Source organism: Equus przewalskii, chromosome 26 (genome assembly GCF_037783145.1).
Source record: "Equus przewalskii isolate Varuska chromosome 26, EquPr2, whole genome shotgun sequence".
Classification (NCBI taxonomy): Eukaryota; Metazoa; Chordata; class Mammalia; order Perissodactyla; family Equidae; genus Equus; species Equus przewalskii.
In genome coordinates this window covers 10990221-11003611 of record NC_091856.1, presented here as the reverse complement: position 1 = coordinate 11003611, position 13391 = coordinate 10990221, and the positions used below count along the sequence as shown (strand labels likewise).

Genomic DNA, 13391 nt, shown 5'->3' with positions numbered 1-13391 from the left:
GAAACAATTTGGAATGAAAATTGCAAGAACCATAAAAATGTGCTATTCTGTGTACCTCCATTCCACACACCCTCAGGGATGTATCCTACAGAAATAATTTTAAAGAAAGAAGTCACTGTATGAGAGAAAATGTTATTTCTATAATAATTGTTATTGTGAGAAGTTAAAAATAGACTAAATGCTTAGCAGTATGGGAATAGTTAATGAAAGTATAGTGTATATACTCTGTAAGACAATTATGCTCCTATTAAAATAATAAATATGAAGCCACATGGGGCAAAAACTTACAAGGTTAGTGGAAGTAAGACTGGTTTAAAAAGTAGCAGTGTTTGGCCGCTTAGAGAGTCCACTTCATAGAGTTGGAGTTTCATCTTCCCTCTCAAAGCTGTGACAGGAGCTGCAGCGGCTTCACCTTTCCTGTGAGCTGACCCATTTTTCGGGCAGCACATCTGTGCAGGCCTCTGGCCCAGCCCTCTAGACCTACTGGGTGAGCACCAGATTGGTTTGTCCTTCTCGTCCATGTTGACCCACGTGGGGAACCAACCAGCTAGGGAACAAGAAATGGCAGTCAGGCCTCCTTTGCATCGTGACTCATGTGTCCTGCAATTGGGAAAGATCATATTTTACGTGGTTTACCAGCAGTGTTATTTTCCCAAACTAAACAGAAAAAGTGAGTTTGTTTTAATTCAGTCTAGAAATAGGGTCTTTATGAGGAGTCATCAGCCTGGGTCTCAGAGTAGAAGACTATATAATGCAGTAGAATGTGCTATAGAATCAGAGTTCATGTTTCATGTCCTGGCTTTGCTACTTATTAGCTGTGTGACCTTATGTAAGGGACTTAACCTCTCTGAACCTATTTTCCATCTATAAAATGGGAATTATTAAAGATATCTTCCTCGTGGAGTTGTGTGAGGTAAAGCATATAAATAATCCAACGTAGTAATTGTACAAAGTAAGTGTGATTCTTGCTGTAGTTAATATTGTTAAGCTAGGTTGGAAACATATGGACTCTGGATTCAGACTGGTCTGACTTTGAGTCTCCACTCCATGCCTGTTAGCATAATGACTCAGCCTTGGTTTAAATCTTACTCTTTTTTTTTCAACCTCAGTATCCTCACCTGTAAAATGGGAACACTGTTATCTAACTCACAGTTTTCCATGAAGGTTAAAAAAAAAGAGACAACGTACGTGAAAGGTTTTTGTAAATCATATAGAGCTCATCAAGACTTAGCAGGTGTTTACTCCTTGTGCTTTCTCATTGGAATGGCAGACACTGTTGGACAGCAGGGCCAATGACCACTTTTGGAAAGAGCAATTGGATGGCTTAGACTGGACAGCCAAAGATATCATGGCCTTTGTGGCCAAGCACCCGGAGGATGTCCAGTCCACTAATGGCTCTGTGTACACCTGGAGAGAAGCCTTCAATGAGACCAACCGGGCCATCCAGACCATCTCTCGTTTCATGGAGGTGAGGCTCTGTTCCGTGGATCATTTAGAAAAGGCTTTCGCTTCTTTCTCTGAGATGGGGCAGTAAAGTTTGGATTGGAGGAAAGTTTACAAATAACGTAGAGTCTTATTCCCTCAAACCTAACACAAGGCTCGGTGTCCAAAAGGCACTCAGTGAATGTTGGTTGAATGATTGAATGAGTAAATAAACAGACCTAACTCCAGTTTTATTCTCTGTGACTCAAGAGTGTGTCTATCCATTGTGTCCTAGGTTTTCCTATGTTTTGATATCCCAATACCTTTGTGACAACAAAGCTTTCCCTTAAAAAGACATTATTTATGAAACTTACCTAAAATCTAAGAGGACAGACTATGTTTTAAAAATTTAGTCCTAAAAAGTACATGACTTTTAATAGGAACAATAAAAGGTTTTCCTGGCCTTTTTTGTTGTTGTTGTTTGATTAGTTGTTATGACTCGAAATTGCTAAGAAAACAGAGAGGAAACTAAGGTATGATCATTGTTTCAACCTCTTTCCCTCCACAAAAATCAACCTAAGTAACTTATCTCTAAATACTTCCAGTATTTCTCTTAACTTGCTGTTAAAGAACAAAATGATCGATTCTCGGCTGAATATTGGAAAACGACTTCAGAGAGGATTAGAGAGTGAGGATAAAAAAGTCAGGCTGTTAGCACTTCCCTCTTAGGACCGAATCCGCTTCGGCCACTGCTTGTTTTCTTGGCCACCAGAGTTCTCACGAGGACTGTTCTTCCATCAGTGTGTCAACCTGAACAAGCTGGAACCAATAGCCACGGAAGTCCGGCTCATCAACAAGTCCATGGAGCTGCTGGATGATAGGAAGTTCTGGGCTGGTATCGTGTTCACCGGAATTGCCCCTGGCAGTGTCGATTTGCCCCATCATGTCAAGTACAAGATCCGAATGGACATCGACAATGTGGAGAGGACAAATAAGATCAAGGATGCGTAAGTTGAATCCCATCACACCGTCCAGTCTTGGGGGAAGTCAAGAGCAGCTAATATGACTCGAAGTACTTTATTTTAACTAATAATTTGGTAGAAATTAAAAAAAAATAACTCAAATTGGTGACATGATTTTGGTGAAACTGGCACATTCATTGCTGGAGACAATTATTTCAAAGGTCATAAAATATCATCTTTTTTTTTTTCCTGCTGAGGAAGATTAGCCCTGAGCTAATATGTATGCCCGTTTTCCTCCACTTTTTATGTGGGTTGCTGCCACAGCGTGGCTGACAAGTGGTGGAGATCAATGCCTAGGATCTGAAACTGCAAACCCAGGCTGCTGAAGCAGAGCACACCAAACTTAACCACTACACCATGGGGCCAACCCCTAAGTATCATCTTTTGATTCAGCATTTCCCCTCTAGGGAATTAATCCCAAGGAGTTAAATCAACAGAAAAAAAGAAGAAAAAAGACTTTAGTTTCCCTGTGCTAGCATTATTCATTTTCACAAAAAGGGGCAAACAACCAATATAAAAGGGAATGAATAAGTAAATTTTGGTATGTCTACTTGATGCAATGTTAGATAGCCACTGGAGGGGAAAGAACCAAACCAACAAGTGGTATGCTCCTTCTGATTATATCTATTTAACAATGTGTGTACATGTCAACTGAGACCATAAAGTAACATACAAAATAAAAATAGTGGCTCTGTAATGGTGGTAGGATTGTGAGGGATTGGATTTTTTGTAGTTGTATGGTTCTAAGGAATGTTTGATCACCTGTGGTTTGGTTTTAGGTACTGGGACCCTGGTCCTCGGGCTGACCCCTTTGAGGACATGCGATACGTCTGGGGGGGCTTCGCCTACTTGCAGGATGTGGTGGAGCAGGCAATCATCAGGGTGCTGACGGGCACCGAGAAGAAAACGGGTGTCTATGTGCAACAGATGCCCTACCCCTGTTATGTTGATGACATGTAAGTTACCAGTAAGCTGCCATCTTTATTTAACTGGTTAACACTGTCCCTAGATGGAGTGTATATGCAGACGGACAGACAGACAGACACATGCTCACACCGCCCCCCACAAGGGAGGAGACAGAATGCTTTGACTTTTATTTATTTTACACGTGTGTTGATACTGGCCAAAACGTTGTTCTGAAATTCTGTGAAGATTTCAGGAAATAAGATGTCAGATGTAGGTAGTTAACAGTTTCTGCCACATCACAGACCCATGGTTTTCATCCATGGTTACCAGCACTTATATTTTTTACACTCTACCCTTTTGGTCAAAATTTACAGAATCTGAGAATTTAAAATATGTCATGGCAAATACGTGCAAGCACATACACTCATCCCCCAAATACAGAAGCAGCGGTCCAGACCTATAAAAGCTAACATCACGCAAATTCATCCACTTCGTCTCTCTGAGTGGAAAACCACATTTGAGAGGATCCAAATAAAATTGAACAAGGCAGTTTTATCCTAGAAGTTTTAGATAACCTTTTAGTGCTTAGTCGTTAAGCTGCCAAGTTCTCATTGTGAGAAGTGTGCCTTTGGATCTAATGATTTCCTGTAGGAGAGAACGGCAGAGGTGTAGTTATTACAGGCATCTGAAATATGTACTGTCTCTTCCAAATTCTGGAAATTCTCCCCTTCTCTGTTGTGGTGTGTGTGAGTGTGTATGTAGGGTGGGTGTGTGTGTAGAGACGAGAGTGCAGAAGGAGCAGGCTCCTCTCCTTGTGTTTGCTCTCTGCTTTGCATGGCACAACTGTTGGCATGCGTGGCTCACTCTAGCTTTTCCAGGTCACCAGGAATTACCTTGCTTTTCACCTTCAGAAAGATTAGCTAGAATTTTCCAAAGGAAGGCTTTTCCAAAGACCCACTCAGCCAGGATTTACTCTAGGAAGGATGTCTTAAGACGAGGACAGGATGGGAGCTCAGAGGCATTAAGGCCTTTGCCTGTTGTCACATAGCCAGTAAGTGCTTAAGTAGTAAAGCTGAGACTTAAACCTTGAGTTCCGGGGTCCACATTCTCTGTCCCTGTTACTTCACAGCCATGCATTTCCTATTCTAGTCAGGAATCTGAAATATTCCTGACAAGAGCGGCGCTATCTGTGATAAGAGTTATGCAAGGCAAGTCAGTAGTGAGATGACCTTAGAGATGTTGAACTTTCGTGAGAGGAGTTAGTTTTTTTGTTTTTTGTTTTAGTACTTTAAAATAACCGACACTCAGCAGAATAACATCTCACAATCATCTAGTTACTAAAGTAGCCCGCCCCCCCCCAAAATTTTACTTGGCAATACTTTGTTAGTCTAATTTTTATCCCTATGATACACTGCGAAGTATTTGGCAACCTATGCATGTCAGAGTCCGGAGGGCCTGCCCATCTTTGGCTCAGTCATGGGGCTTTCTCTTGCATGCAGGCTTGGAGGCATTGGCCCGTGAATCTGGCTCATACTTGTCTTTAATTCTCCCCCTGCCCTTCCCTGGGGCCTCCAGCTTCCTGCGGGTGATGAGCCGATCAATGCCCCTTTTCATGACGCTGGCTTGGATTTACTCTGTGGCTGTGATCATCAAGAGCATCGTGTATGAGAAGGAGGCGCGGCTGAAGGAGACCATGCGCATCATGGGCCTGGACAACGGCATCCTCTGGTTCAGCTGGTTCATCAGTAGCCTCATTCCTCTGCTCGTGAGCGCCGGCCTGCTGGTGGTCATCCTGAAAGTAAGACTGCGTCACTGGCTGCCCCCTGCCAGGGAACTCCTGAACAGCCCAACTCAGCTTTGTTCTTGAGGAGAAGAAAAGTGAAGATTCTTTGGGAGGGAAGGGGTCCTACATGTCATCTCCTTCAATTCCTTCATTTTATACTTGGGGAAAGTAAGGCCAAGAGAAGGGCAATGACTTGCTCAGGGTCAACTAGCTGGTTAGCAGCTAAGTAAGACTAGAACCCAGGGCTTTTGCTTCCTGGGTAACTTGACTACACCTAGCTGTTGCTTGGCAGTGGTTCATGGCAGTATCTGAGAGCATCTGCGATGCAGGGCCAACCCCCTGGGCACTCTGGAGCATGTACAGCTTATCAGGGTTATCCGTCATTGTGCTGAAAAATCCAGCCCTTTAGGTTCCCCCAAGGCCTCTCTCCCCAGCACCCCAGACTCCAGGCCCCTCCAGCAGTCATTGGAAGGGTGTGCCCTAGGGTGAGGTGGTTCTCTGCAGCTGTGACAAACCCATAGGAGTTGACACCTAGAGGCTGTCTGCTGACAACCAGGCAACAAGTCCCCCCTTGAAGGTGACTCTGGGCAGTGTGGTTCTGTGTACACACCATACATTCATTAATAAGTTTGTATGCCAGTTTTCTTCCTCCATAATCATTTCACTCAAGAATGCATCATGTAAAGAAATATTTTTAAAGAGATGGGGAATGCAAAGGGATGGGAACTAACATTTAATTTAATACTAGCTACTCTTGTTACAAGTGAACAGTTACTGATTGGCAAGCACTGTGTAAAGCACATGACATGTGCTGTCTTATCATATCCTCACTAAATAACCTATTTAACATACAAGGAAATGAGGCCAAGGAAGGTTAACTGAGCTGACTTCACTGAGGGCTCCCAACAGGATGGCAGAGCAGTTCTTGCTAAAATCAATCCCCTCTGACACTCTGATATCTGACTGCAAGGGCTGAGCTCTGGGTGGGGTGGGGGTGGTTCTGTGGCTGGTGAGCAAGAGCTGTGCTGGGACAGCTCCATGCTAGTGGGTCCTGTTTAAATGTACCCAGATAAACTGGGTAGAGACAAACTTGAAAGTTCCACAAGAGTTTGGACGAATGTGGGAATGCAGAATCCATGGCAAGTTATCAAGCAGGTTAATGAGATTTCCTGGCCATTTTCCTGGGCTTTTGGAGGGAGAACTCATGTAGGATGTTGTCTCCTACAACTCTTTCTTGGTGCCAAGAATCATAGTCCTTATAAAAGGAGAAACCAGTAATAATAACTAGTATTATTTCTTGGAGAAATGAAAAACAGAATTGTCTGTCGAGACGGACCTTGATGAGTATCAACCCTGGACTCTGTTCTATTCCTGACTCTACCATTATTTTGCTGTGTTGTCTCGAGCTAGTCATTTCCCTTCTCTAGCCTTCAGTTTCCTCATCAGAACAATGAACCGCACTGTTCCTCTATATCGTCTCTAAGATGAGTATGACTAAGCCCTGGTTTCTTCCCATAGATCACATAGGATGTGCTTGCTTGGTTAGGCAGCACATTTAATGGGTCTCTTCTTTCCCAGTTAGGAAACCTGCTGCCCTACAGCGACCCCAGCGTGGTGTTTGTCTTTCTGTCCGTGTTCGCGGTGGTGACCATCCTGCAGTGCTTCCTGATCAGCACACTCTTCTCCAGAGCCAACCTGGCGGCAGCCTGTGGGGGCATCATCTACTTCACGCTGTACCTGCCCTACGTCCTGTGTGTGGCGTGGCAAGACTATGTGGGCTTCACACTCAAGATCCTCGCGGTGAGTGACTCTGGCCCCTCTGCAGGAGCTGCAGTCACGGCCTGCCTCATATTTCACCTCCCCTTTGTGGTCCAAGTGAGAATAGAAGATAAGACATTCTCTTTCCCATGGGACTTGAATCAGTTCTAGATTCTAAGCTCCTTGAAGGCAGAGATCGTGTCTTATTAAATTTTTGTCTTTAGTCCTCTCAGTGAATGCTGGTCGAATTGAATGGAATGGAATTGTTTCAGAGAGCCGGACTATACCATGAACCTGGCTGGGGACAGATGGCATTGAGGAATGCCTTTAGACAATAGATGCCATCTCTGCCTCTTATCTCCCAGCTCTGTTGGCCATGTTAAGCTCACCACAAAGTCACAGCCAGAGATAGAACTGAAAGCTCTTGAGGTCAGAGATGGCTCCTTTTTGACTCGTCTTCCTTGTGTGCAGTGTGGAGTTTTGCTTGAGTAATGTTTTCTGAACTGCAAAAGACTGAGGAGCAGGTGCCCCATCTCCCCACAAATCCTGGACTTCAACGCTCCCTTCTCTTGTACAGAGGAGGAGAGGCCTTCAAGGGTAGGCAAGCCCCTATAAGAGCAAGTTGCCAGTTGTGCTTTGATTTTTCATAGGATGCTCTAGGGGCCTCACTCTAGGCCCCTTTAGACAGCAGTAGCCCCAGACAGGCTTCTGTGACATTGAGTCATTGCTGGCTGAGCAGGGAGCTTGAGAAGACCTTGATGAGTGAGTGTGTGTGTGTGTGTGTGCGTGCGTGTGCGTGCATGCAAGTAGGTAGATGTAGGGAGCAGGATTGCTGAGCCCTTGGGATATCTTTGGAAGCATAAAATTTGAAGTTTTACATTCCATCATACATGCATTTCTGAAATGTGTGTGCATAATGAGTGGTTATAAATAGAATCATTTTATATGCTGCCAGGGAGCCCACTCCCCTAAAGGGACTCTGTAGATGAATACTTCCATATCTTGTAATTGATCCATTTTGCAAATTCAAATTTCTCCAGGTGGAATTTACATTAGAAATGATAGAAAAATGAGAGGGACAAGAAGATGGATAAGTGACTTTGGCCTCTTTCTCACAGAGCCTGCTGTCTCCTGTGGCTTTTGGGTTTGGCTGTGAGTACTTTGCCCTCTTCGAGGAGCAAGGCATCGGGGTGCAGTGGGACACCCTCTTTGAGAGCCCCATGGAGGAGGATGGCTTCAACCTCACCACCTCAGTCTCCATGATGCTGTTTGACGCCTTCCTCTATGGGGTGATGACGTGGTACATCGAGGCCGTCTTCCCAGGTACATGGAGCTTCCACATGGGGGGAACCATCTGCTGGGGAATTTCAAGCTATAGAGCTTTCCTCCTTTTGTGCTGGAATTTCTGCAGGGCCTGGGGCTCCCTGGAAAGTGGCTAGGGCTTTAGACTCGTGGCAAACAAGTAGACCAAAGAGAAGCAGCTGATGCTAGCAATACAACTCTTACTACTGATATAGCTCTCATTTCTTGAACACTGTGTGCCAGGCACAGTGCAGAGTGTTTTGTATACTTTGGTTCATTTAATCCTCGTAAGACTACTTGGAGGGAGTTACTGTTATAACCGGTTTTTACAAAGGAGAGAACTATGACTCAAAGAAGTTAAGTAACTTGCCTGTGGTCACACGACTGGTAAGTGTCGGTGCTTGGAGGTGAACCCAGTTGGGAGATTCCTCCCAGTGCTGACCCAGAATTGCCTCTAGTGGAGGTTCTGTTGCCTGAGTACAGTTACGCATCACTTAACCCTGGGGATATGTTTTGAGAAATGCATTGTTAGGTGATTTCGTCGTTGTGTGAACATCAAAGAGTGGACTTACACAAACCTAGGTGCTATAGCCTACTATACCCCTAGGCTATATGGTACTAACCTTATAGGGCCACTGTCGTATATGCCGTCCATCATTGACCAAAATGTCTTTATGCAGTGTATGACTGTACGGATTGTGAATAATAAGATATATTGGCTCTAAGCCCTTGACTGTGATTTAATCAAATTAGTATTCATAAAAATTCATTTTGATACTTCCCTTAATAAATCTCCTTGACTGTGACCTGCCTTTCATATAGATCAAATTCTGAGACAGTGAGGTTTAACTTTCTGGTTCACTTTCTGATTTTCTTCTAAGGAAGTGTATGTGAAATGTTTAATTACCCCTACCGGACCTTCCTGCCTTGAATGTGCAATTTTATATCATAGAGATCTGGATTCAAATTCTGAGTCCTTCACTTACTGGCTGAGTGACCTTGGGTAGACGACTTATCTCTCAGTTCCCCCATCTCTGAAATGGGGGCCATACCTGTCTCGTGGGGCTGTTTGGAGGATTCAGCGAGGTGTAGAATGTATGTTATACATAGTAGGTCTCAGCAAATGTTAGCTCCCTCTTGCCCCACCTCCATTCCCGTCTCTCCCGACTCCAAAGGCTGTGCCAAGGAGGGAGTGACTAACTGGAAAACCTCAGGAGTGCCGGGGTGTTGTTGAGCTTGGCTCACATCTGTGCTCTGCTTTCAGGCCAGTATGGAATTCCCAGACCCTGGTATTTTCCTTGCACCAAGTCCTACTGGTTCGGCGAGGAAAGTGATGAGAAGAGCCACCCTGGGTCCAGCCAGAAGGGAATATCAGAAAGTAAGTGCTGCTGCCACCACTGACTGGGGGGCGAGGGATGGCTCTTGCTCTTTAGAAGAATCTAAATTCTTGCAGAGAAATCACATGCAATGCCCCTTTCCAAAATCTCCCATGCCATTTGTGTCCAGTGCTGTGACTTATTCATGAGTCACTGTCTGAGTCCCCAGGGGACATTTCCTTTGTTTTCTTGGCTTCTAGGAAAGTGGCTCTTGATCTCTAGACCTTCACTCCCCCACCCCCTACACACACACTTTTGATGACGCACTAACAGCTACAAGGAAGACATAAAGACACCGGTGATTGTGGAACTGTAACCTTGCTGCCTGCCTTGCCGTAATGATCAATGTATGAGCCTGTGTAGGCTGATACGACATGCCTGCCACAGAGCTCAGCCTGTGCATTTGATGTTCTCACCCTTCACTACCCGGAGCCCTAATCCTCACCTGGCTCCTGACTATAGGTAGAGATGCCCACGGTTCAGCAGAGGCTCTGCCTTCTGGGCTGTTTGTTCAGTTTCTTGGAAGGAAACTCCATCTTTGTGCTCAGTTTCTTAAGTAGTTAATAAGTCTCTGTTCTGCTGATCTCTTCTGTGCCTTCCTCTAGTTGCCAGTGGTAACGTATGATGTTCCTTAGCAGGCACGCTAGACTGCTTACAACTGGCCCTTGCCTGCTGTTCCAGCTGCTTCTCCTGCTGTTCCTGCTCTTCTTATCCATCCTCCACTTATCCATCCTCCTCTCTATATTTGGCTTCTGTATCCATCACCTAGAACTGCTCACAGTTGCCAGAACATGTCACATTCTTCCACACCTCATACCTTTGTGTGCACTGTGTCCTTTCACAGGGTAACCCTCCCTCCAACTTGCTTGCCTTCTAAATTCCTGCTTGCTTTTCAAGATCTGGCTCAGTACCCCTCCCCCTGAGTAGCCCTTCTAGATTCCAAGGTAGTCAGTTACTCCATCCTCTTGAGATTCCATGGCATTAAACAATAAAAAAATTTATTTTAAAATAATTATAGGCTCACAGGAAGTTGAAAAAACTTGTATGGGGGTCCCTTGTACCTTTCACCCAGTTTCCGCAGGTGGTGATGCCTCGTGTAACTATAATACAACATCAAAACTGTGAAGTTGACATTGGTACAATTCACAGACCTTCAGATTTCATCAGTTGTACATGCCCTCATTCATGTATGTGTATTTAGTGCTGTGCATTTTTATCACATGTAGATTTGTCTAATCACTGGCTCAATCGGGATGCAGCACCATTCCATCACCCCAGCTCTCTCATGCTACCCCTTAATAGCCACAGCCTCCCCACTTCCTCCCCAGTCCCTGATACCTCTCAGCCACTAATCTGTTCTCCATGTCTACATTTTATTATTTCCAGAATGTTATATAAATGGAACCCTAAAAAAAGATTGACTTTTTTCATTCAGTCTAATTCCCTTGAGATTCATCCAAGTAGTGATGTGTGTCTACAATCCATTTCTTCTCGTTGCCGAATAGTATTCCATATGTTGGCTGTAGCATACTTCCATGGCATTTTTAGATGTGTTTTTAAACAACCTTTAGCATCTTCTGTTTTAATTACTTGTCAAGTCTTTTCCCCCCAATAGACTGTGGATGCTCCTTTATCATTGAATTTCTGTCACCAACACTATGGCCCAAATAGGTCCTAACTAAGTGTGTGTAGGCGACTTGCCTGCCTGTGAAACCGGAAGCGGCCATGGAGAGAGGACAGCTCTACAAGTACCAGCGTAGCCCTCTGTGTCTTGGCACTCCGCTTGTCAGCATTGCCTGCGGGTTCATTCCTGCCTTCTCTCTTCTCACAGTCTGCATGGAGGAGGAACCCACACACCTGAAGCTGGGCGTGTCCATTCAGAACCTGATGAAGGTTTACCGAGATGGCATGAAGGTGGCAGTCGATGGCCTGGCCCTGAACTTCTATGAGGGCCAGATCACCTCCTTCCTGGGCCACAATGGAGCCGGAAAGACCACCACCATGTAAGAAGAGGGTGTGGCTCTCTCAGAAGAGCCACTGGAAGGTTCTGTAGTTCGGTTAGAAAGCCATCCCTAAGGACCTGGCATTGGTCACTGGGGAAAGGGCAGAGAGCACGTGAGGAGCTGCTGAGTGCAAAAATATTATCTGATCACAAGAGTGTTTTCCAAGTGCTAGTTTTTGCTTGATATTATTTCTTCAGCCTAGGACAGTTGGGGGCCTTTTGATGACCTCTCCCATTTAGTTCTCAAAATTCTGCAATGTTCTTGGAACCTGCAGCTCTGATGGCTCTGAGAAAGTGTCTCCTTTTGAGCTTGTTTGGTCAGAACTGTGAAGCGAGAATGTGGAAAGATTGGATGTGTGGGAGGGAGGTAGTATTTTCAAGGAACTCCCTCTGAGCAGATGTGAGAAACAGCTGGACAGCTGGCTCTACAATTGCTCTCTCTGAGACCTACAAGGGCCTTATAATGGGAAGCTTGAGAAGGGAACACGGGTCATAAAAACACCAGAGTTAGCCTCAGTGGCTTTCAATGTGGTCCCTCAACCATTGCAAAGGGTGTATCTTTGGGGGTAACTTTCTTTTCCTGTTTTTCTTTATCTTTTTTTTTGTTAATGAAAAAATCTATTATTAATATTGCAGAAAATTTTTAAAAGGCACACAAACATCCTACCACCTAACACAAAAATTATTTTTATCTTTGAATAATTTGTTCTGGACATGATTTTAGGCATACAGAATGTATTTTTTTTTTTTCACTTTTTTTTATTAAGATTATGATAGTTTACCAGAATGCATGTTTTAAAGTGTACTTCCCATTGCAAATTGGAATCTTCATTTAAAAAATGCTCATACTAGACCAACCCTGGTTGCCTAGTGGTTAAGTTCAGCACTCTCTGCTTCAGTTGCCCAGGTTTGTTTCCCAGGCATGGAACCACACCACTCGTCTGTCACTGGCCGTGGTGTGGCAGTGGCTCACAATACAAAAACAAGAAGGGGGTCCGGCCTGGTGGTATAGTGGTTAAGTTCGTGTGTTCTGCTTTGGTGGCTTGGGGTTTGCAGGTTTGGATCCCAGGCACGGACCTACACACCGCTCATCAAGCCATGCTCTGGTGGCATCCCACATACAAAATAGAGGAAGATTGGCAACAGATGTTAGCTCAGGGCCAATCTTCCTCACCAAAAAAAAAAAAAAAAAAGATTGGCAGCAACTGTTAGCTCAGGGCAAATTATCTTCAGCAAAAAAAAAATCTCATACTAAAGTTGCCATTTCCAGCACATAGGCCCACTCTAGTTATTCACCAAGACAAAGACTTCTTTGCTTTGTGGAGGTCTATTGGAGTCCATTAGGAAGGAATGGGGCTGGGAGGGTTGAGGCCTCTGCTCTGTCTGCCCTGGCTCTCCAGCCTGGAATGGAGCATCTCCAGGGGAGGGGTTCTTAATGCTGACTCTTGTACTTTTTAATTTTTGTCCTCAGGTCAATCTTGACTGGGTTGTTCCCTCCCACCTCCGGCACCGCCTACATCCTGGGGAAAGACATTCGCTCCGAGATGAGCACCATCCGGCAGAACCTGGGAGTCTGTCCGCAGCACAATGTGCTGTTTGACATGTGAGTACCAGCAGCACTCGAGGAGCAGACCCTCCTGGATGTGTGTGTTGTGAGTCATGGCGGAGTGGGACTTCAGCACTTTACCTTCTTTGGGGGCGGCAGGCCTCGCCTTCCTGGACACATTGGGACCTGGTTGTCCTTCAGTGTTAGGAAAAGTAGGAGGTGAATTGTTGAGCAGGAGATGTTCCATCTGTCCAGCGGGTGGATGGGGGCTTGA

At 44.9% G+C, this 13391-nt stretch overlaps 1 protein-coding gene across 6 annotated transcripts in view; it reads left to right on the top strand.

The window, feature by feature from the left end:
• The window catches only part of ABCA1 (ATP binding cassette subfamily A member 1), a 132032-nt gene that overhangs the window by 81169 nt on the left and 37472 nt on the right, over positions 1–13391 (top strand). For all 6 annotated transcript variants that reach the window (XM_070595990.1, XM_008527139.2, XM_070595992.1 and 3 more), the window contains exons 12-20: positions 1271–1468; positions 2224–2429; positions 3224–3400; positions 4926–5148; positions 6712–6933; positions 8010–8214; positions 9458–9571; positions 11401–11572; positions 13043–13174. In XM_070595990.1, the coding sequence (XP_070452091.1) occupies positions 1271–1468; positions 2224–2429; positions 3224–3400; positions 4926–5148; positions 6712–6933; positions 8010–8214; positions 9458–9571; positions 11401–11572; positions 13043–13174 (1649 nt within the window). The remainder of the gene's footprint in view (positions 1–1270; positions 1469–2223; positions 2430–3223; positions 3401–4925; positions 5149–6711; positions 6934–8009; positions 8215–9457; positions 9572–11400; positions 11573–13042; positions 13175–13391) is intronic.